The following is a 25,920-nucleotide window of genomic DNA, read 5'->3' on the forward strand; positions in this document are numbered from 1 at the left end:
TTATTTTATTTTATTTTATTTTATTTTTATTTTATTTGAGATGGAGTCTCGCTCTGTCGCCCAGGCTGGAGTGCAGTGGCGCAATCTCAGCTCACTGCAAGCTCCGCCTCCCAGGTTCACTCCATTCTCCTGCCTCAGCCTCCTGAGTAGTTGGGACTACAGGCGCCTGCCACCACGCCCGGCTAACTTTTTGTATTTTTAACAGAGACGGGTTTTCACCTTGTTAGCCAGGATGGTCTTGATTTCCTGATCTCATGATCCGCCCACCTCGGCCTACCAAAGTACTGGGATTACAGGCGTGAGCCACCATGCCCAGCCCATAGGGTGTTCTTACACAAACCTAGATGGTACAGCCTACCACATGCCTAGGTTGTAAGGTGTAGTTGCTCTTAGGCTACAAATCTGGACAGTATGTTATTGTACTGAATACTACAATATTCAGTACAATATGTAATGCAGACAACTGTAACACCATCAGACAACTGATACACAATGTATTTGTATATCTAAACACATGTAAACATAGAAAAGGTACAGTATAGAAGTATAGAAAAGGTACAGTAAAAACACAGTATTATAATCTTATGGGACCACCATTACATATGTGGCCTGTCGTTGACCAAAACATCATTATGCTGTGCATGACCTTACATGAAACAATTATTTTCAGATATTAACAAAGGCAACTAGGACTACATTCCCTACAAGAAAGGTAGTAAGCCATACAATCTCCCTAGCTTTCTTCCTAGAGGCAAATTCTGGACTGTAGAACAGGAAGGAGAGCCCAAACAAAGTACAGAAGTCTCACTGAGTTATGGAGACACATATCAGAGTTCAGGGGACACATATTAGAGTTCAGGGAACCTGAGGCAACTGGAAGTTGTGGGGTAAAGTTCTGAAGAAGAGAGAGCCGCTACTACAAAAAACAAGCAAACAAAAAAATTTACATAAGGAATCCCTTGGCCTCACTCATAGCTGAATTCTAGCACAAACACACAGAAGAGAAACTCTAGCAGGGTACAGTGGGTCATACCTGTAACCCTAGCTACTTGGGAGGCTGAAGCAGGAGGATCACTTGAGGACAAAAACTCAAGACCAGCCTGAGCAATATAATGAGACCCCCATCTCAAAAAATAATAGAAGAAAAATACAAGGAACTCCAGGCCAAAAGCAGCTGAAAATCAATCAGCTGAACAGTCTGAAAAGCTCACACAGGGTTGAGAGACATTCAAGTTCTGAGCAAGTGTGCCAAATCCTTGTTGATCATTTGAGGTATTCAAGAAAGACTCTGGAAAGCTCATGCTTCAGTAATAAGGCTAACCTACTCACCTGTCCTAACAAAGTATAAAAATAAGACATAAAAGGATCAAAATAAACTGCAAATAGCTACATGTCAGAAAAAAGGAGACAATAAAATTTAGACTCTCAAAAATGCAAACTTTATAAGGTCCATCATCCATCAAAAAGTATTAGACATTCCAAGAATCAGGAAAATATGACCCATAACCAGGAGAAAAACCAGTCACTACAAATAAAATCAGTATGACACAGATGATAGAATTAGCAAACAGGACATTAAAATAGCTATAACAACTATATTCAACTATTTAAATGAAAATATGAACATTGTAAGAACTGTAAGATATAAAGAAGCATAAATAGAACTTCCAGATATCATAAATACAATAACAGGCTGGGCACAGTGACACTCCTATAATCCCAGAGCTTTGGGTGGCTGAGGCAGGAGGATCACTTGAGACCAGGAGTTTGAAGTTACAGTGAGCCACGATTGCATCACTACACTCCAGTGTGACTCCTGGGTGACAGTGTAAGACCTTGTCTCAAAAATACAAACAGAAAGCCAGCCTGGGCAACGCAGCAAGACCCCATGTCTATGAAAAAATTTAAAATGTAGCTGGGCATGGTGGTGCATGCCTGTACTTCTAGCTACTTGGGAGGCTGAGATGGGAGGATCCCTTGAGCCCAGGAGTTCAAGGCTGCAATGAGCTAGGATAGAGTCACTGCACTCCAGCCTGGGTGACAGAGTAAGACCCTGTCTCTTAAAAAAAAAAAAAAAATACAACAACCAAAGAGAAAACTTCACTGAGTGGGATTAGTATAGTACATTAGACACTGAAGAAGAAAATATTACTGACTCTTAACTAGAATATACAGTTTGTCCAAACTGAAGCACATAGGGAATAAAAGTTTGAAAAGGAAATGAAGAGTCTTTGTGACTACAGGACAGTATTAAACAGTCTAACAAACATGTAAGAGTTCCACAAGCAGGGGCCAGGCACAGGGTATATAAATAAGTCTCTGAAGAAACAATGTCAAAATTTTCCAAATTTGATAAAAACTGTGACGACACAACCCCAAGATGCCCCATGAACCTCAAAGGTAAGAAAGAAGAAAACCACAACAAGATACATCTAAATCAAATCCCTTAAAACCCTTCAAAGTAGCCCAAGGGAGAAAAAGACACATTACACACAAAGAAACAAATGTAACAACTGTAGATGTTTCTTCAGAAACTATGCACACCAGGGAATAATGAATATCATGAAAGGGCTGATAGGAAAATAAAATGGTCACTAAGAATTCTAATCCCAGAAAAAAAAATTTTAAATATAGGTGACAAATGTACAATAAAAAAACTGTAAGACTTTGGGGGGTGGGTGGGGAAAGGAGAAAGACTTTGGGACGTAGGGCTAGACAGAGAGTTTTTAGATGTGCCATCAAAAGCAGGACACATAAAAGCAAAAAATGATAAACTGGACCTCATTGAAATGTAAAACTTTTGTTCTGCAAAAGAACATAAAGAGGATGAAAACACAAGCTATCCACTGGGAGACAATATTTGTAAACAACATATAAAACAGAAAACTAGTTTACAAAGAACTCTTAAAACTCATAAATTAAAAAAAAATACAATCAGAAGATGAGCAATAGACATGGACAGACATTTCACCAAAAGAAAGATGCCAATGACAAATAAGTCTACAAAAAGATGTTCAATATCATTAGTCATTATAGAAATACAAATGAAAATTCCAATGTAATAAAAACCACACATCTATCAAAATGACTAAAATAACAAAGACAACACCAAATGCTGGTAAGATGTGCAGACACTGGAACAATCATACATTGCCAGGGGAAATGTAAAATGGGACAGCTAATCTGGTAAATTGGCAGTTTTTTTACAAAACTAAAAATTTAGAGCAAAAGTGGTAGAGTAAGAACCTCCAAAAATTCCCTTCCATAAAAACAATGAGAAACTGTCAGAAATGTCTAAATGCTACATGTTGAGAACTCTGGAAATGAACCTAAGGCTTACAGTAATATAGGGAGAATTTATTCAAGAAAAAAATGACTGAACATCAGTAAGAACAGTGGGTTGTAGGCTTCATGGTATTTTCACTTGCTCTAGTCCAAACCCCACTCTCCTGCTCTGCAGAAGACTGAAAAACCAACAGCCCACAATCAAGGAGAAAAGCAGTAGCAAGGGGTAGGACCACATTAGAGTGCCTTAAAAGCTTCCTTCTCAGAGAACTGTCAAAGATTCGTCTCATGGTTCCCTGGAAGACCCACTTGCAAGGCTGTCTTTATTCCATCTGACTACGAGATTGCCCAGTGCAAAAACCGTTGTAAACTGAAACAAATTACAGGCAATTGTTTAACTTCACAGCTGCCTGAAACAGTTGTAACAAACAACTGACAAACCAGAAACCGTAAAAGGAAAAGCTTTCAAAATGTGGAAACATCACAAATGTCTATCAACTGATGAACAGATAAACAAACCGTCATGTATCTACTCAATGGAATATTATTCAGCCATAAAAAGGAATGAATTCTGATACCTGCTACAACATGAATAAACCTTGAAAACATTATGCTGTGTTAATGCAGCCAGATACAAAAGGCCACATATTGTTTCATTCCACTAATACAAAACATCCAGAAAAAGGTATATCCATAGAGGCAGAAAGTAGATTAGTGATTACCAGGGATTGGGAGAAAGTGTATACTCTCTCTTGCTGTTTGGCTTGCTTGCTCTGATGGAAGCCAGTTGCTATGTTGTAAACTATCCTATAGAAAGGCCAAATGGCAAGGAACTGAGAGAGGTGCTGTAGCCAACAGCAAGCAAGAAACAGAGTCCTTCAGTTCAACAGCCTACAAGGAATTGAACCTGACAACAACCACATGAATGAACATAGAAGAAGGTCCTTCTTCAGTTAAGTCTTCAGATGAGACTGCAGTCCTGGCCAACAACCTTGACTGCAGCTTTGTAAGAGACCTGGAGGCAAAGGCACCCAGCTAAGTCAGGCCCAGATTCTGGGGCCTCAGAAAATATAAGATATTGAATGTTTAAATCACTACATTTGGGGGTAAGTTGTTAAGCAGCAATAGATAATTAATAAAGATGAATATTTGCTTAAAACAATAGATTACAGATACTTTAACTGTAAAGTCAGCATCTTTCTTAATGGGGAAAACCCTAGAGGCATTCCCAGCAAGGTCAGAAAGAAGATAAGAGGCCAGGCGCAGGGGCTCATGCCTGTAATCCCAGCACTTTGGGAGGCTGAGGCGGGTGGATCACAAGGTCAGGAGTTTGAGACCAGCCTGGCCAAGATGATGAAACTCCGTCTCCACTAAAAATACAAAAACTAGCCAGGCGTGGTGGTGGACACCTGTAATCCCAGCTACTTGGGAGGTTGAGGCAGGAGAATTGCCTGAACCTGGGAGGCAGAGGTTGCAGTGGGCCGAGATCGTGCCACTGCATTGCAGCTTGGGCGACAAGAGTGAAATTCGGTCTTAAATTTTTTGTTTTTTTTTCAAGAAAGAAGACGAGGATGTCCACTATCTCCAGGACACTTTCACATTGTATGGAGGAACTAGCCAATGCAATAAGACTAGAGAAAGTAATTAAAGGGATAACAGTTGGAAAAGAAGAAGTAACACCATCTGTATTTTCCAACGTAAGCGTACATCTAGAAAACTTTATAGAGAATCTACCATGAAAACTAATTGAAACAATAAAGATTTCAGCAAGATACCAGGATATAAAGTTAACATGCAAAAATCAATATTGTTCATATATACAAAACATAACCAGTTAGAAGATATAACACATGACAAAATTCATTTACAATAGTAAAAAAAAAAGATTAAATACTTAGTAACAGACTTTAGAAATTTTCAAAACCTGTTTTAAATAAAACTATAAAGTACCTAAAGGACACAAAAGTAAACTAAAAAGATGGAAAGACAGCCTTGTTCCTAGAAATACATACTTACGTATTTAGAGGAAAAGAAAAAACCATGATGTGCATAACTATCAGAAACTTCAGAAAATAATACACATATACACACATACAAAAGGATGAAACCAGAAACTTGATAAAGCAAGTTTTGCGGTCAAACACCATCAAAAATGTTTAAATCAATGTAATCAAGAGGAAATAATCCAGTGAATTCAGACATCTACTTTTAAAAGGCATTATTTTTGAAAACTTACATAATTTAAACATAAGCTGTGTATTAAATTATAATGAATATTACTTTCCTTAGGTATGATAATGACATTATGTCTATAATTTACTTTCAAATCATTCAGCTTCTGGGGGGCAGAAGGGTAGGAGACAGATAGAAAAAGGAAAGAGAAAGCAAATGTGGCAAAATGTCAAAATTGGTTAAATTTAGGTGAAGGGTATACGGGTGTTCTTTCTATGTTTTCAACTTTCTTGTTAGTTTGAAATTTTTCAAAATAAAAGGATGGGACAAAGGACATGACAGAAAAGATGGCAGGTGTAAGGCTAGATTTCCTTCCTTGACCTCTCGAAAATCGTGCCAAACAACAGAGAGTACAAGAAATAGCAATGCAAACCCTCCTGCAAAAAATCAGGAGGCAGCTAGACAGAGAGGGAAATGTAAGATATCTAAATTTATCTTCCTTAGTGGTAAGTTAACAGACAATTAACACGGGTGCATTAAAAAAACAATGGTGTAAACATAGTATTTAGCACTTGGAGGTAATCATAAAAAGAACTAAAACAAATGAAGCGTGGAGGATGCATGAAAAGAGACTTTTACTTATATTTTACGCTATCTGTTTATATGAAGTATCACATGTAGTAGTAGTAATAACAATAATAGAGTTCCCCAATTACATGCACTATCCACAAAGATTCTGTGACAGAAGACACTGTACCCAGAGAAAAGGCATTTCTCATCATCTTCACTACCTTGAAGTGAAATATTTAAAATACAATTGTAAATGGTTAAATACTTTAAAATACTATCGGGTTTAGTAGAATCACAGGTCTACCTACATGAGTACCATGATCATGATACCAAAAAATAACAAATTAATACATTAAGATGACATATCCTATTATTTCAAATAACTTAGAATTATGTTCATTCTTGTTTTTAAAAAATTTGAATAAACAGACTCACAGTTCCACAAGGTTTGGAAGCTTCTGAGCAAGGTTTTCTGGCTGAAAATTAAAAACTCAGAATTAAATTTTATTTTTGAAAAATGTCGAGACATTTCTAATTTATTTAAATACAAAGTACTACCTTTTTGAGGGGTGTAAATTTTGAGAAAATGTGAAAATAATTAATCAGCAGGTCTGGGTTCTATTCTTACAGAGACCATACTACAATTTAAATTTATAAATTCGAACAATAAAAAGCAATGTCTCTTAGAGCAGTGGTCCCCAACATTTTTGTCTCCAGGGACTGGTTTCCTGGAAGACCAATTTTCCAGAGAAGGTTGTGGGGGTGGTGTGGGGATGATTCAAGCACATTACGTTTATTTTGCATTTTATTTCTATTATTATTGCATTGTAATACATAATGAAATAATTATAGAACTCACCATAATGAAGAATCAGTGGGAGCTCTAAGCTTGTTTTCCTGCAACTAGACGGTCCCATCTGGGGGTGATGGGAGACTGTGACAGATCGTCAGGCATTAGATTCTCATAACAAGTGCGCAACCTAGATCCCTCCCGTGTGCAGTTCACAATAGGGTTTCTGCTATGAGAATCTAATGCTGCTGCTGATAGGACAAGAGATGGCATTCAGTCGGTAATGCAAGTGACAGGGAGTGGCTGTAAATACAGATGAAGCTTCGCTCGCTTGCCTGCCACTCACCTCCTGCTGTGTGGCCCCAGTCCTAACAGGTACCAGGTCCATAGCCCAGGAATTGGGGACCCCTGCCTTAGAGAAACCACAAACCTCATAATCCATGGTCATGGAAGAAATGAAAATGTGCTTCACACACACAGACAGAGGGAAGAACCAGAAACTGAAGTGACACAACTGGAAGCTGAGGAACACCGAAGGTTGCTGGCAACTCCCAGCAAGGAGAAACGCAAAGAGCACATGCTCCCTCAGAGCCCTGAGAAGGAACCAATCTGAAAAGGAACCATTTCGGACCACACCTTGATTGCGGAATTCTTGTCTCAAGAACTGTCAGAGAATACATTTTTGTTGTTTCAAGTCACCCAGTTTTTGATAATTTGTCACGGCAGCCCTAAAAAACTAATATATCCTCCAAATTCCCAAATCATGCTCCTCAAGAGAAAATAAGGGAAATCTGCAGGGCCCCCAGGTACAAGACCCGACTAAGCTCCAAATGAACAGGGAAAGCTGGAGCTCATGTGGTCCAAGGGAGTGTCAGACCTGGCCACAGGTCTGGAGATCAGAGTAGAGGTGTGATGTGGGAGGGACAGGAAATTGGCCATTGGCAGAAGAGAGAAAGGCAGACAAACCTAGGTCCCTTACCCAGAAAAAGTCAGAGTCCTGAAAGGGCTGGCCTTTCCATGAAAGGAATCCTAGAACAATTCTACTCACAGACTGAAAGCAGGCTTCTCTCTGCTGGAGGTACTGGGTAGGGGAGAAAGCCTCCTGTAAATAACTGAAAGCCAGTCTGCACACACACACACACACACACACACACACACAGATATATGCATATATACACATATAATCTCTCTCTCTCTCTCTCTCTCTCTCACACACACACACACACACACACACACAGGGGGTTCAAATTTACACAAACGAAAAGAAAGAGTCGAAAGGCTGAAGGAGCACACTGAGTCAGAACTAATTTTTTTCATCTACATTCAAGCATACTATAGGGTAAACTGTGTATCAGTAATAACGAATCAAGAATGGCTTTTTAGAAGACATTAGGTCTGACCCGAGTTCCAAAAGACATAAATTATAACAGGCTGACATGGAATGGAGAGGAGGGTAGTTCTGTATAGCTTTCTAGGCACAAGAAGCAACATATGAAAAGCCAAAAGAAAACAAGGTACAACTGGGAAATTGCAAATACAATCCATTCTGCTATAACTACATAACAGCACTCCTGAAGAAATCTTACATTTTCAAAAATGTTAGAAAAACAATCATGTCAATAGAAAAACTAATGTGTTAAGGACTAGAAAGTTGACTATTTTAAATAACCAAGAAATTTTTCATAGAGAAACTTGGATTTTTAACAATGAGCATGTGTCTTTTATAATTGAAAAAAATTAAAATTGAATTTTAAGATCTGCTGTGTGCAGCATAAGCTGTTATACAATTGATTATAATCAATTGTATACAATTTGAGATCTAAACATTCACTAGGACAAGTGACATTAGTTTGGTATGTCTGGGCCATTGGGTATGAAGATGTATGATTTTACAGGGAATGGCAAGGAACAGATCACTAAGGGCTTATATTTTATACTAAGGAATAGCTTTTAAAAAATCCTGAACACAATGGAATATCACTGGTTTATTTTAAACCAGAAAATGTCATTATTAATGTCATACTGGCATACTGATGTATTTAAATAGTTAGCAACAGTATCCCAAACTGTTTATATATACATATCCTTCCCTTTTGTGATAACCAAGTATCACTGAATATGAATATTGTTAAGAAATCAAGGAAGCATTTTCGAGTACCCACTCTTATCAGTACCATTTGTATTTCATTTTCAAATGCTGAAAGCTGTGATTCTTTTTGCCCCATGTTTCTATACTGATATATGCAACAAGGTCCTTCAAAACTAGTCATTTCTCAGATGTTCCTTGTGGATCCGTCTAAATCCCTGGTGTGTTTTGTTTTTATTATCAGTATCTCCCTTGAGACTATACACTTCTGTTTATGGGCATACATACAAAGCATCCTAGAAAAATTAGGGAACCAGTGGGTGGAGGGCCTTCATTATAGCTGTTCCTATAAAAAGGAAAGATTTGTCCAAAAAGAAATGCTGTTTGACTGTTAGACCTTCAACTAGTTTCATCTGCTAATATCAATACTTTATCTGGCTAATTCACACACTCCACGGCCATTCTTTCTGCATGTCTACTTGGCTCCATCAAATAGCATTCTAATCTTTCCATGACAAACTAGTTAGTTCTTTTGAGCTGTAGCTCTACACACAATTAAGCACTGAAATAATGCTTTTGCTGCCAATAGAGCATCTCTATGTCTTTATTAACAAGTAGGTACATTGTGTTTTTATTTGAAAATAAGCACATTCACTTTGAGAAAATTGCAGTTCATTAGAATAATGCCTTAAAACACACAGACATTTAGGAATAGATGCCCCAAACTCCTGGCAAATAATCAGCCCTTGCACAGGCTGTGACTGACACCTACTGGTGTTCCATAATATCACTCTCTGTTTTCTAATGCCGTATTTTTAGCAATGTAGCTGACAAATGCTATACATTTTAATTTTTATACTTCTATAATTTAGATACAGCATGTAAGAGACTAGACAACTAGAAATTAATGTCAGAATTTTTGTTACTTTGTGGGTAACCAAGCTCTAATGTTGGATTATGGAAGTCACACAAACTAGTGTATCCTAATCCATAGGATTTACAAGCTATGAAGTGTTTTAATGATTTTAAATTTAAAATCCTGATAAAAGCAATAGTCTTAAAGTGCTTCTCAAATCTATTACTATTATTGCCTTCTTGTTTCACTATTTGAAACAGAAAAGTTTATCAAATGAATATAACATCTACTCAAATACATCCTACTAAATTACCTAGAAATTGTTTTTCTAAATCAAGCCAAGGATTCTCTTCATTAAATCCCATTTACATTATTATCTAGCTAAACAACTTTTCTTTACAATAATGAAAAAGTAAACTTCAGCAAGCACAGTTAGTATAAAACTTACCCCAAATTCTGAATCAATAATGCTTTACCATATCCTTTTAGACTCCACTTAAATGGGAATGTTTTAAAATTTTTAAACTTGGAACAAATACGTCAAATATTTTGCAAACACCATCATGTTCAGTGATATCTTCTGGTGGGCACTGTGCATTACCTACTTTCTTTCCTTCTCTTTCCAAACACCTGCTAGGACTGCACATCTTTCATCAAGCTGGCCACGGCTAAGTAACTTGCTTGGTCAGTGAAAGTAAGCCAAAGTGGAAGCCTTGACAAGATTGAGCACAAAAGACCTCACCCCTTCCACAGAGACCGCCACATGCTGGACGTTTTGTCAGCTTCATTCCTGAGCAGAGGCTCCAGGCTCTAAGAGACTAGTACAGTGCAGACAAGAAATATGTGTGCTGTTATAAGCCACTAGGACTCAGGGTTCGGAAAAACCTGCTCCATCCTGGCTTCTAACAACACATTTCAAAGAAGTCACAGATTAAATGTATTTCAGTTCTTATAGAAGTTATAAAAAGTAGAAGAAAGCAGAATGAATTTGGACCACTATCTCATACCATATACAAAAATTAACTCAAAATGGATCAGCAACTTAAATTTAAGAGCTAAAACCAAACTTCACAGAAGAAAACATAAGAGTAAATCTCCATAATCTTAGATTTGGCAATGAATTGATAGCTATTACATCAAAAGCATGAGCAGCAATAGAAACAATAGACACACTGGCCGGGTGCAGTGGCTCATGCCTATAATCTCAGCATTTCGGGAGGCTAAGGTGGGTGGATCATTTGAAATCAAGAGTTCGAGACCAGCCTGACCAACCTGGTCAAACGTCATCTCTACTAAAAATACAAAAAAAATAGGTGGGCATGGTGGCATGTGCCTATAGTACCAGCTACTCCAGAGGTTGAGGCAAGAGAATCCCTTGAACCCAGGAGGGGGAGGTTACAGTGAGCTGAGATTGTGCCACTGCACTCTAGCTTGGGCGACAGAGTGAGACTCTGCCTCAAAATAAATAAATAAATGAAAAAACAGGACTGGATGCGGCAGCTTACGCCTGTAATCCCAGCACTTTGAGAGGCTGAGCCAGGCGGATCACGAGGTCAAGGGATGGAGACCATCCTGGCCAACATGGTGAAACCCCATGTCTACTAAAAATATGAAAATTAGCTAGGCATGGTGGCACGCACCTGTACTCCCAGGTATTCGGGAGGCTGAGGGAGGAGAATTGCTTGAACCCAGGAGGCAGAGGTTGCAGTGAGCCGAGATGGCGCCACTGCACTCCAGCCTGGCAACAGAGTGAGACTCCATCTCAAAAAAAAAAAAAAAAAGATACAGTGGATGTCATCAAAACATAAAAACTTGTGTGCATTACAGGACATTACAAGAAAGTAAAAAACACAACCTATAGAATGGGAGAAAATACTTACAAATCATGTATCTGGTAAGGGTCTAGCATTCAGACTATAAAAAGAATCCTTACAATTCAACAACAAAATGACAACTCAATTAAAAATTGGGCAAAGGATCCGAATAGACATTTCACCCAAGAAGATATGCAAATGGCCAACGAGCACATGTAAAGATGCTAGCATTAGGGAAATGCAAATCAAAACTACAATGAGGTGACACTTCATACCCACTAAGACAGCTGTAACACTAACAAAAAAAGGAAAATAACAAGTGTCAGCAAGGATGTGGAGAAACTGGAACCATTGTGCATTGCTGGCGGTAATGTAAAATGGCTCAGTCACTATGGAAAAGTTTGGTGGTTCCTCAAAAAATTAAGCATAAAATTATCATACGATCCTGAAATTCCTCTCTTATTTATATACCCAAACGAACTGAAAACAGGTCCTTTAACATGTACATTCACGTTCATAACAGCACTACTCACAATAGCTAAAAGGTGGAAATAGTCCAAATGTCCGTCAGTAGATGAATGGGTAAACAAATGGTGGTATAGCCATACAATGGGATCCTACTGAACCAAAAAAAAAAAAAAAAAAAATGAAGTACAGACTTATGCTAAAACTTGGATAAACCTTGGAAACATTTTGCTAAGTTAAAGAAGCCAGATATACAAAGTTTCATATTTTGTGATCCCATTTATATAAAATATCTAGAGTTAACCCAGAGAGAAAACAGATTGCTGGTTACTAGGGCTGGGTGTGGGAGCTGAGGGTGGGGGCGAGGGAATGGGGAGAAACTGCTTAATGGGTGAGAGGTTTTACTCTGGAGTGAATGAAATGTTTGGAACTAGACAGAGGCGGCTGCATACACGGTGAATGTACTGAATCCTACTGTTCATTTCAATAGGATTAATTTTATGTTATGTCAGTTTCACCCCAATAAATTAGTTTTGATTTTTAAAAAGCTAATGAAGTTTTGGTACTGAAGGAATAAAAAGTACTTCATTCACAAACTACCACAACACAGTTAACAAACTTTTTAGTTGGATCAATAATTTGATGTCATTGCTTCCAAGCAGGTACACGGCATGAGTTAAATACCACGTGTCCAGATTTTTTAAAACTGTGGTAGACCTCTTTTCAACTTGCCCATTCCTTCTCCAGTATTTCCCTCCATTTGTATATATGTCATAGAGCAATATTTATCAACAGAGGAATCGGAAACCCTAGCAGGCTAATGGTACAGAATGAGGGAACCAGCATTCTTTCTTCTTCCGCAGTAGCATAAATGCCTTCAGGGTCCTAGTTACCATTACCTTTGTCTCTTGGCTCACTTCATAATTATTACTCACTTTCCTTTGTTTCTCTCTGCCACGATGGAAACATTCTCCATCTGTGCTGTCCAATATGGCAGACACTAGCCACATGTGGCTATGAAGCAATTAAAATGTGGTTATGTGATGGAGGAACTGAAGTTTTAATATTGTTTCACTTTAATTTAAATGTTAATACCAGGCATGGTGGCTCATGTCTGTAATCCTAACACTTTGGGAGGCTGAGGGAGGTGGATCACCTGAGGTCAGGAGTTCAAGACCAGCCTGGCCAACATGGTGAAACCCCGTCTCTACTAAAAACACAAAAATTAGCCAGGCGTGGTGGTGGGTGCCTGTAACCTCAGCTACTCGGGAGGCTGAGGCAGGAGAATCACTTGAACCGGGGAGGCAGAGGTGAGCTGAGTTCGTGCCACTGTACTTCAGCCTGGGTGAAACACTGTCTCCAAAAAAAAAAAAAGTTAATAGCACATGTGGCTGGTAAAGTGTGCAGAATTCATACCTTTATATTCACTACTGATTTTTCACTTAAACTCAGCTCTTTCAAATATAAAACATAAAGAATAACTACTTAACTGTATGAATGATAAATGTTTTAGATTATTTTTCTTAGAAATAAATGAAAGTATTTACTTAGCATTTATAGAGATTAAAATTGTCATCTTAAGAAATGTAAATGAAAATATTTTAAGTACCTTCAAAACTGCAAATGTTTTCTGGCAAAAAACATAAAACAAACATCGAGACTGGTATTTTTAACTTAGCAAAAACTTAACAGAATGAGCTCAAAATAAAAAAACACTATACATCTAGTACATTTACAAGAATAAAATGTTTCTGAATTTGATAGAAATTTGATTGCCAAGAAGAGATTTTTCAAAAGAAAAAACAGGCATCAAAAATTGCTGAAATGCCTCTTGAAGTGTTTATCTTAAAAATACTTGTTAAAACTGGAAGTTACATAAATGTCAGAAACAAGGGTAGGAGGTTACAAGCATGAAGAGTCTTATCTAGCTTTTTATTTTTTAAAAATCCTATTTAATAAATATGCCATAAGTATGACTTTATAAATGAAATTTTCAAAGCAATATAAAATACACACAAAAATAGAATACCAAACACATTCCCATTAAGCCAGATCAGTGATTTAAGATTACGCGTAGCTTGAACAATTCTGTAAGTTTATGACATAACTGTTTGGTTTGGGGGCGTGGGGTGGGGAGCATGTTCCAAGATCAGTGTACAAGTGCCTTACTTACATAACGTATGTATTTGTTGACTGATTCGATGGGACTAACATTTAGACACTGGCGTCTCACTTCTAGTACACAGGTGCCTCATTATAGTGAATGCCTGAAAAATGAATTTAAACTTGTGGAAACATACATATACCAATGGTTTTGAGTCTTTTGCTTGCAAATAACACCCTTCAAGTATACAAGAAAATGGTCTATTCTAAGGAAAAGACCTCTAGCCCTGCCACCTCTTTCTAAACTGTCCCCCTCCTAACTCCCTAGGCAGAAACTACAAATTACAGGGTACATGCTAAGTCAGGTTCCCTATATTTTATTTAAAAAGCAAAGAATGATACATGTTTTAAAAATATTTCTAGCAAGCTAGACTTTTATTCACAGGAAAACTCAGACACAGGCTTTACAAAAATTAACTGGGAAAAGTCACTTAACATGCAGCACTTCATTTCTACACAGTGGATAAACGTGGTTAAATTTTAACGGCATGGTGGTGCTAGACTAGGAAGAGGTTATCAATAAATATCTACAGAATTAAAATGAAGCAAACCTAACTGGACCACAAATTAGGAGACCTTATTTTTGCACTGAAAAGCCATAAAAGTGACTTTAGAACCAACCATTATCCTTTTCCTACTTTCTTCAGAAAGAAAAAATATCCACATTATCAATAAAGCTTCTAGCTTTAAAATCCTATGACTCCATAAATAGAGTTATGGAACAGACATTCATTTTCCTGAAAAATGAAAGTCTTTATGACATATGAGAGGCTTGAGTTTCTTAATTATTTGACAAGGAGTCACTGTTCCACATTACTGACAAGGAAGCGGTAACAATGAGAGAAAAGCTTCTAAATCTGAAAATTCAACAGGAAAATAAGTTGTTGTAACAAAACTTAATTTTCAGGCACATGTGTATTATGAAGACAGGATAAATGTAATGGCTGTCTTCCAGAACAGTACCACATATTACATACAAACACTAAAACACTAACAGACCATCAGAATGCTTTACTATTTAATATACTCACATATTTCCACATAGTCAATTTAAGAAACAGAGATGCTTTTATACAGAGCCAGCTCAAAAACAGTGCAATCATGGCGATTATGGAGGTCCTGCATCCTAGCAGCAGTTCAAGCTGCAAGGATCCAACAGACCGGAGAAAAACAGGAAGTCCTTGCTCTGGAATTCAAAATGAACCAAACCAACAACAAAACTTAATTCCTCCTCCCTGTTTCTCCTACCGCACTTGGCTGTATGATGCTTTTTTAGCCCATCTCCTTAACTTACTGTTTTTCCCCTTACGGTGTTCTGATCCTTATTTGATCCAGATCCTACTATTACCAAATTCAAGTGGGGGGATGGCAGATATAGTTGTGTGACTTTCCTAGCCATCAACCTCTCTCACTCTCATCTAGCCACCGGCTAAGAGAGTCATCTATGTCAATATGGCATAAACATATGCATCACTGTAAATCAAAATATTTAGACTCACTGATTAGAAAGCTTGATAAAACCTTAGTGGTACTGTATTCTAACCATCTTATTTTAACTGACTCTGAACTATAAAAATAAATATTTACTGAAACTAATATAAACCAAACTTACTAGTAGGGCTTTCCCTTTTCCTATAAACACTTAAGTAAGGCTCTGTTTCTTTCAGACTCCACCCCTACCCTCACACTCTCCACCCATCTACAACTGTAATCACTATCAGTTTGATGTACTTTCTATGCCTTAGTTTACTTGTCTATAAAATAAAGATAATAGTGCCTACATCATAGAATTGTCCCGAGGATTAAATAACACATGCCATTTGCTTAAAACTGAGCACTTGGTACAGACTCAAACAGTGCTAGCTGCTATCAGATTTTAACTAATCCAATATTGATGAATATTGAGGTTTTAACAATTTTTCATCATATTCAATCCTGTGATGAACATTCTTGTTCACCAGACTTTTCTATTGGGTAGATTCTTACAAGTGAAAATGCCAATTCAAACACATATCCATGTACAGTTTTGCTAGATATGGCCCAACCACCCAACAAAAACATTAATTTCCATTAAGAGTATGTGACAGTATCTTCTCCCAACTGTACCTAACACTGGGTATTAATTATCCTTAACACTAGGTGTTAATCTTTTTTTTTTTTTTTTTTTTTTTGAGACAAGGTCTCACTGTGTTGCCCAGGCTGGTTTCAAACTCCTTGGCTCACATGATCCTCCCATCTCGGCCAAGAAGCTGGTATGCCTCGATGCCTGGCTAGGTGTTAATCTTTGCCAATCTGATAGGTAAAAATGATTAGTGTTTTATCACTTCCTCTAAAAGTTGAGCACCTTTTTTTTTTTTTTTTTTTTTTTTGAGACAGTCTCGCTCTGTCGCCCAGGCTGGAGTGCAGTGGCCGGATCTCAGCTCACTGCAAGCTCCACCGCCCGGGTTTACGCCATTCTCCTGCCTCAGCCTCCCGAGTAGCTGGGAGTACAGGCGCCCGTCACCACGCCCGGTTAGTTTTTTGTATTTTTTTTAGTAGAGACGGGGTTTCACCGTGATAGCCAGGATGGTCTCGATCTCCTGACCTCGTGATCCGCCCGTCTCGGCCTCCCAAAGTGCTGGGATTACAGGCTTGAGTCACCGCGCCCGGCCAAGTTGTGCATCTTTTTATGTGTTTTTGCTATCTGTATTCTTTTTTCATTTGCCTGTTCATATTTGAAGCAGAAAGTCAGGAAGTCTTTCTCCTGGGCTAATAGGAAAGAAAAAACATCTGTGCCTCATTTCCCAGCCCAATTCAGGAATACGATTGACAGACCTCTCTTTCCTTCACTTGGCGGAATATAATTTTTAAGTTAAATTATCTCTTGTTGCATAAATTAACTGCTTAATCAGGATCCATCTACTCCTGTTGCTTAGCTATAAGCCAAACTCTCTCTTTCATTAAAATTTGGATAGCTCTGGCTGGGCGCGGTGGCTCATGCCTGTAATCCCAGCATTTTGGGAGGCCGAGGCGGACGGATCACAAGGTCAGGAGATCAAGACCATCCTGGCTAACATGGTGAAACCCCGTCTGTACTAAAAACACAAAAAAAACTTAGCCAGGCGTGGTGGCAGGCGCCTGTAGTCCCAGCTACTCAGGAGGCTGAGGCAGGAGAATGGCATGAACCTGGGAGGCGGAGCTTATAGTGAGCCGAGATCGCGCCACTGCATTCCAGCCTGGGCGAGAGTGAGACTCCGTCTCAAAAAAAAAAAAAAAAAAAAAAAAAGATACCTCTTTCTTGTCCATTCATATTTATAAAATAAGCAAGTAGTAAGAGCTCTATCAGTATTTGGGCAAGTTACTCTTTCATTTCCTCAGGAAGGCCAACCGTTCCCATTAAGAAAAGAAGTTGACAGATTCATTAAGTGATTTTGCTTCCAGGTTGAGATTTTATACTTTCCTCAAAGTCTCTTGTGGCCCTTTTTATTGTAAATAAAGGAACTGAGGTCCAAAGAGGTTAAGCCATAGGACTTCCATCTCTTACCTCTCAGTCCTGAGTTGTGCTACCAAACCATGAAACAGCCACTTCCCGGGACTGCAGCCCTGAAATGCTCCCACTACTAATTTCCTCCCTTGAGGAACTTCAGAATTTTAGAAAGGACTGGTGATTGTTGCTTCCAAGCTATATTCCTTCTACTTCTTACAAAGACCACAGGTACCAATGCAGAGAAGGTTGTAAGGCCCTACCTCAGCCCCCTCCACCTTGCACACTCAGACCGTGTCATCATCAGAAACTTCTCCATGACCACAGTCTTTTTCTGCCACCAAAATGTCCCATATCCCAGATGGCTTACCCAATACAGCAGTTCTTCAACATCAGTGGGTACTTTGGCCCACCTCCATTCTCCGTATTCACTCTTCCTTTATTTGCCTCCAATCCAGCTCAGATTTCATGTTATATCACTCTCTTGGCCAAATCCTAAACCTCCTTAGTCTCTCCGTACTTGTACTGCACCCACCTGGCAAAAACCTAAATCTGTATGAATGCCACAGTCTTCCTTCTCCATACCTCAGACAGCTGAGTACAGCAAGAGAAAGTTCCCTAAACAAGCAGAAGATTCCACCATAAGCTTAATCACCAACTGCTTGTAAATAACACCCAACAATTCTATCTTTCTCTAGCCAAACTGCCATGTGAGTCTTCCAACCTGCCCTCTCCCCAAATGTTCATTCCCAAGCAGATAGTCTGACCTGGTAAAAGCATCAGACAAAAACTCTCTCAACTGCCTCTCTCTCCCTCAGTGTCCATCTGTCTTTCCACCTGTCCTCCCTTTCTTTACTTTTACAAAGGAGGAAAGGATATATTCCCAAGGTCAATCCTTCCATGTGTACTCTGGAGCCCATTCTTAGGAAACTTGGACTTTTAATTATTCCCTTTTTCCAGAGGTTCAACTCCTGTCTAATGGGAACTTCCTATCAGCATTTACTCTGTCCTCTTAGAAAACAGAAGAGAGGGGGGAAAGGAAAGGGAAAAGAAAAGGGAAGAAGAGAAGAAAAATCTCCTTTGTTGTCAAATTCTCCCCCACTATGCCCATCCCATATCACAGCCAAACTTCAAGACCTATCTACCCATCTGTTTACTAGAGGTCCTCTCTGCATATCCCATCTATGTGGGGGTTTCCATAGAGAACATCAATACTCAAACAAAAGAAGAGCTGCTTCCGCTTAAGTGGAGATAGACTATTGCTCAGTCCCCACCTCAGCATTGCTCAGTAAACCCGAGGTTCTGTGGAACTGTTAGATACAGCTAGGTTCCTCTTCAAACAGTTGTCCAGTTCCCCTGTTATTTATTCCAAGTTCCAGCCCCCACTCCCCCCTTTTGCTGAGCTTTAACCTGTCTAAATATGCGTAGACATGCCACAGCCCTGTTTCCTTATGTGGAAATAGGTTAGCTTTTTAGTCACCTGTAGGTGACCCCTTCCTCCCCTCCCTCTCTCCTCTATCATGTGCCTACCTTGTCTAAGAAAGTTTAAATGTTTAGCCAATCGGGACTAGTTTAGATTGTGTGGTCCAAACCCAGCCAATGGGGGAAAGACACAGGACAGAATCTGCGTTGTTCTCCTTTGTTCTGTGTGTTCTCATGGTGGCTAGGCCTATGAGCCACACTCTTCCGCAGAAGAAAATTGGCCTTGCTGAGAAATTCTCTGAGTGCTCGTTTTCTTTGTGGCCCTGAGCTTTTACTTCCAATAGAACCTATAAAACCACTGCTCAAGGCAAGCGAAACAGGTATGTAGACTTGTCCCTCGAACATTGTGCCACTGAGTCTTAGTTCATCTTCTTCCCTTAAACTTGAAATGCCAACAAATGAAAATTCCATGAGAAGCAGCAGCTATTCCATGATATACCTATCGTCAATGTCTTGAAGAATGATGGGTACACAGTAAGTACTCAACAAATACACACTAATTGAATGATGCTCTTCCTCCTAAGTGCCTGTCAAAGTCAGTCTTCAGTGTCATACAAATAGGATCTTATTTTTAAAATATTCTACAATGCTGCTACATAGAATGAAATTATGTGTACTACACATGTTAAGCAGTAAGCCAGGCACTGAAGGTACAGAATGCAAGACACAGTTCCTGCTTTTGAAAGCTCTCAGTCTGGAACTCTTATAATATGGTCTTTATGCAATTCTACTTTACATTCATTTATTTAATTCTACCACTACATGAATACCTATCATGTGACAAACCCAGACCCTATATTACTCCTAATATCTTATTTATCTTAAAATGATCATAAAGATCTGACTTAATTCCTGAATTGCATTTAAAATAATTATGGAAAAAGTATTTAAAACATAGGAAGATAGGAAGAAAAATCATGTTTCTTAACTACTATTTTTTTTTTGAGACGGTCTCACTTTGTCACCCAGGCTGAAGTGGAGGGGCGTGATGTTGGCTCACGGCAGCTTCAACTTCCTGGGCTCAAGCGATCCTCCCATCTCAGACTCCCCAAGTAGCTGGGACTACAGGCACTCACCACCACAACCAGTTTTTTTTTTTCTTTTTTTTTGTATTTTTTATAGAGAGAGGATTTTGTGATGTTGCCCAGGCTGGTCTTGAACTCCTGAGCTCAAGTGATCCGCCTGCCTCAGCATCCCAAAGTGCTAGGATTACAGGCATGAGCCACTGCACCCGGCCCCCACAACTACTTCTTGTTTACCTATCAACTATGTAACTACATTTCAATATAAACCAGCTTATGTTTAAAAAGAAAGTTCTGGCCAGGCACAGTGGCTCACTGTAATCTCAGCACTTTGGGAGGCTAAGGCAGGAGGATCACTTGAGCCCAGGAGTTCAAGATCAGCCTGGGCAATACAGCAAGACCCCATCTCTATAAAAAGTTGTAAAACTTAGCTGTGTATGGTGTGGTGGTGTGTGCTTGTAGTCCCAGCTACTCAGGAAGCTGAGGCAGGAAGCTCACTTGAGCTCAGGAGGTCAGGGCTGCAGTGAGCCAGGAGTATATACTGTACTCCAGCCTGGGCAACAGAGCAAGACCCTGTCTCAAAACGAAACAAAAAGTTTTAAGGTTTCTCAGCTATACTAATAAATGATAATCAAATATTGCTTTTAAAAAGTTTTTTTTGAGACTGAGTCTCACTCTGTTGCCCAGGCTGGAGTGCAGTGGCATAATCTCAGCTTACTGCAAACTCAACCTTGCAGGTTCAAGTGATTCTCCTGCCTCAGTCTCCCAAGTAGCTGGGACTACAGACGTGTACCTCCATGCCTAGCTAATTTTTATATTTTTGGTAGAGACGGGGTTTCACCATGTTGGCCAGCCTGGTCTCAAACTCCTAGCTTCAAGTGATCTGCCCGCCTTGGCCTCCCAAAGTGCTAGGATTACAGGCATGAGCCACCATGACTGGCCAAAAGTCTTTTGAAATATAAAACGTGTCTACCCTTTAGTCCAACAATCCTACTTTTTAGGCTATCCTAAATATAAACATACATGTACATACAAGAATATACATATATCTACCAGCCTAGAGGTTAGTGGAATGAGAATATCATGAAATGAAAAAAGAGACATCCAGAGAAATATGTATGATTTTATTTTTGTTATTAAAAAAGGAAAAATACAAACAGAATATATATATAATTACATAAACACAAGCAAGGAGGTGGAAGGTGGTATAGTCTGAATGTTTGTGTTTCCCCAAATTCATACATTAAAATTCTAAACCCCAAGATGATGATGGTGTTAGAAGGTGGGACCAGCTGGGCATGGTGGCTCACGCCTGCAATCCTAGTACTTTGGGAGGCCGAGGTGGGTGGATCACCTGAGGTCGGGAGTTCAAGACTAGCCTGACCAACATGGAGAAACCCCATCTCTACTAAAATTACAAAATTAGCTGGGCGTGGTGGTGCATGCCTGTAATCCAAGCTACTCGGGAGGCTGAGGCAGGAGAATCACTTAAATCCGGGAGGCAGAGGTTGCCGTGAGCCGAGATAGAGCTGTTGCACTCCAGCCTAGGCAACAAGAGTGAAACTCCATCTCAAAAAAATAAAAAATAAAAATAAAAATAAAAAAAAGAGGTGGGACCTTTGAGAGGCAATTAGATTATGACAACAGAGCCCTTATGAATGGAATTAGTGTCCTTTAAAAGAGGTCGGGGAGAGACCCTTGACCCCTTCCACCATGTGAGAACACAGCAAGAAGGCACCATCTACAATCCAGTAAGAGAGACCTCACCAGACACCGAATCTGCTAGCACCCTGATCTTGTACTTCCCCACCTCCAGAGCAGTAAGAAATAAATTTGTTTATAAGCCACTGATTTTATGGTGTTTTGTTATGGCAGCATGAATGAACCAAAGCAGAAGGATACAATCCAACTATTAATGTTGGTTGCTTCACAAACTGGAAAAAGAAAGGATTGCTTTCCAGATACTCCTCTATGTTGTTTGACATAAGGGCATATACCAGTTTTGTAATTGCAAAGTTTATTCTTTTAAATGTGCAAAAAGGCTTTTTCTTGTGCTTTAGTTCTAAATATGAGCACTCGCCAAGTTCTGGACTTTTGCCATGCAATCATCCTACAAATACAAGCCACTACATGGCTCTGAGCAACTGAGGGGCAAAAGGGAGAAGTGTAGAGGCTGTGTATTAGCAACAACTTCTCTTCTCAGCAAGAGGCCTAATATGCTGAGGGGTGGGAGAGGAAAGGAGGAAAATGCTGAGAGAAGGCGTTTAACACACATGCAAAAATGTTAACAGGAAACAAAAAAAACAACGTTAAGAAACACTAAAACAACATGAACATGGAAGTGACTGACAGATTCCCAAGCTTGTTTAAAATCCGTAAGTAAAAGGCCAATTAAGCAATAATATATTCGAGATACTATACATTTTCAATAATGTTTTCCCCAGTTTTGGACAGTATCGCAGTTGTAAATAAAACTGCACATATTACTCTCTTTTAGGAACTGTATTTTAACATCAGCAAATATTCCAAAAGCCCTAAGAATCACTACTAGTTTTGAGCACTCTAGGAAAAGTAATGTTTTACCTGTTTTCAAAAACTGCGCTGTAAGCTGTCATGTATCTGATATAATCAGGCAACGAGCAGGCTTTGGGATGACTGCTACTATTCCCACCATCTCCTCATATCTGTACAGCACTTTATAGCTTACAAAGTTCTTTGATATACATAAATCAAATATTCCAGCTAAGAGAAAACAATTAAAGTAAAATATATACATCATTATAAACATACACAACAATTTAATCTTTGATGATTAAAAAGGTTGCAGACAAATAAAATGTATTACCATAAGCTATTATAAACATCAATTTACTGGACAGTAGATTCTTATTTTCATAAATAAAAAACTGAAGCTGAGAAACTATGACAAGACCAAAAGTTTAACTTTTGGCGGGGGGGGGGGATCTGGGATCTTTTTTATTTTTATACACATGACAAGATTTTACATCAAGAATAGTCAGTTAAATAATAAGGTATGTTAAAAAAATTCAACTAAAAAACCCACTTCTTCCTGTAACCCATAATCCCACATTTAACAGTGCAGGGAGAAGGGGACTGGTGGGGTGCATCTAAAACAAGTCTCTCCCAAAAGAAATGACTTAAAATTTCACATTCCCTCTCCACACAGGATCCAAACAGTGAGAGTATAATTTACAATTCATCTTTTTCAGCTGTAGATTCCTTTGCTGTTTCTTGTTCTTCTTCATCTGTTCCCACATCCATTTCTTTGTCTTCGTCTTGCTCTGCGTCTTCTGTTGTCTCCTCAGGTTCTTCTTTGGGTTCTTCCATCTTTGCATCAGGATCAATGTTCAAACTGAGGCGAGGCATTCTTTCTATCCTATGTCCATATGCTTTAGTGTCTGGTAAAAGATATCCTGACTGGAACATTACTGTTTCAAACAAAACCACAGCAAGATCCAAAACTGTTTTATCATCTTCATCTTCCTTAATTCGTTGAAGCAGGTCTCTGATCAGCGGATGTCTGGGATTAATTTCAAATGTTTTCTTCTGACTTGCATGGTAATTTGTAGAGATGTCCTTGCCCGTTTGGTACGCTTGTGCTTTCATGATTCTCTCCATGTTGCCAGACCACCCGTACTGGCTGGCCACCAAAGCACATGGAGATTCTGTCAGGCACTGAGATACCACAGCCTTTTCAATCTTGTCCTTAAGGGCTTTATCTTTCATCCAATTGAGCAGAGGCTCAAATTCTTTCTCAACTGCTTCATGACTCTCCTTAGTTTTCTCACTTTCATCAAACTTCACTCGTTCCTTGGCAACATTCTGGAACCTCTTCCCATCAAATTCGGGAAGGGCCTGAATGCAGTATTCATCTACAGGTTCTGTGAGGTAAATAACTTCATAGCCCTTTTTCAGAAGTCGCTAAACAAATGGAGAAGATTCAGCCTCTTTTCTGCTGGATCAGCCATGAGGTAGATTTTGTCTTGTTTCTCCTTCATTCTTTCCACATACTGGTGTAGGCTAGCAATGTCAGTTGGATGATGAGAAAACTGGAACCTAAGAAGTTTTGCAAGACGTGTTCGATTCAAGTGGTCTTCAATCACGCCAAGCTTAATGTTGGTACCAAATTCTTTCCAAAAAGTATCATATTTCTCATCAGCAATCTTGATCATGTGCAGAGTTTTACGGACAAGTTTCTTCCTAATCACCTTAAGCAGTTTATGTTGCTGAACAGCCTTGCACGAAACATTCAAAGGGAGACCATCTGAGTCCACCACACCCTTGACAAAATTAACGTACTTAGGCATCATATCATGGAAGTCATCTGTGATGAATACGCAGCGCACATAGAGCTTAATGTAATTGCTCTTTTTAGATCCATATTCGTCAAATAGGCCACGTGGAACAAATGTGGGTACAAATGAAATTGATTTGAAGGTAACTTCCCCTTCAGCAGTAAAGTGAATATAAGCCACAGTGTCATCACTTCCCTTTGAAAATGATTTGCAGAAAGCTTTGTATTCATCTTCTACTTCTTTGAATGGTCTCTGCCATATTGGTTTGATATCATTCATAAGTTCCCATTCACAGACAGTTTTTTCAACGTTTTTAGTCTTTGGTTTCTTTTCTCCTCCTCTTCTCCTTCTTCTTCCTTCTTCTTCCTTCTTCTCCTTCTTCTTCTTCCTTCTTCTTCTTCCTCTACTACAGCTTCATCATAAGATTCTTCTTTCTCTTCTTTTGCTGCTGCTTCTTCCTTCATGGGCTCCTCAACAGTTTCAGTCTTGCTGCCCCATACATAAATAGGAAGGTTTACGAACTGTGAATATTTTTGACAAGATTTTTAATTGTATCCAATTCAAGGTAATCAAATGCTTTTTCTTTTAAGACAAGGGTAATTGTTGTTCCCCATCCTAGAATGTCTCCTCTTGAGTCAGCAATTACAGAATATTCACTGGAGTTGGACTCCCAGATGTCCTGGGTATCATTGTTGTGTTTTGAAGTGACAATAACCTTATCTGCTACAAGGAAGGTGGAATAGAAACTGACGCCAAACTGGCCAATCAGTTCAGGAAGTTGACTGGCTATCTTCCTGTGCTTCAGTCATTTTGTTTAAAAACTTGTTTGTCTCAGATGTGGCAATGGTACCAAAGTTTTTAACCAACTCTTCTCTGGTCATTCCTACACCAGTGTCTGTGACACACAGCAGATTCTTCACCTTATCGCACTTAATTTTGACTGTTAGTTTCTCATTTCCAGAAAGAGCATTTTCATCAGTCAGTGATATTAGCCTTATCTTATCTAAAGCCTCAGAATCAGTTCTCTCAGGAAAATCTCTTTATTTTCATACAACAAATTGATGATAAGTTTCATCATTCTGTTAACTTCAGCTTGGAAGGCAAACTTTTCGGACTCTTATTTATGATGCATTTAATTCATTCAACTGAATAGCTTCTTCCTCTCTCTGTACTACTTCATCATCTGTCCTTGAATCTTCTCTACTTTTACCCAGATCCTCTTCTACTGTACCATCCACATCAACTTCATCATCAGCTCTGACCGACCCGAAGGTCAGCAGGACACGGCAGAGGCCCAGCACCCACAGGGCCTTCATGGCGTGTGGCTGGTGAGTCTCAAGTCCCTTTCGATTGCAAGAGCTGCCTCCACCCTCTCACTCCTGGGCTGATAGTCACACCTCCAGCCGCATGGTCTGCCCACAAATTTAACTTTTATA

General features: G+C 39.1%; 1 protein-coding gene and 1 pseudogene across 5 annotated transcripts in view; both read right to left on the reverse strand.

Moving 5' to 3' along the window:
* The window catches only part of LRRC28 (leucine rich repeat containing 28), a 129,099-nt gene that overhangs the window by 97,156 nt on the left and 6,023 nt on the right, over positions 1–25,920 (reverse strand). For all 4 annotated transcript variants that reach the window (XM_011969806.1, XM_011969809.1, XM_011969808.1 and 1 more), the window contains exon 3: positions 6,463–6,503. In XM_011969806.1, the coding sequence (XP_011825196.1) occupies positions 6,463–6,503 (41 nt within the window). The remainder of the gene's footprint in view (positions 1–6,462; positions 6,504–25,920) is intronic.
* On the reverse strand, positions 23,131–25,848 carry LOC105531803 (annotated as a pseudogene). Its single transcript, XR_001004859.1, has 2 exons — positions 24,875–25,848; positions 23,131–24,818 (listed from the first exon to the last, which is right to left on the reverse strand). The product of XR_001004859.1 is annotated as an endoplasmin-like (transcript).

Source organism: Mandrillus leucophaeus, unplaced genomic scaffold, assembly GCF_000951045.1.
Source record: "Mandrillus leucophaeus isolate KB7577 unplaced genomic scaffold, Mleu.le_1.0 Scaffold91, whole genome shotgun sequence".
Classification (NCBI taxonomy): domain Eukaryota; kingdom Metazoa; phylum Chordata; class Mammalia; order Primates; family Cercopithecidae; genus Mandrillus; species Mandrillus leucophaeus.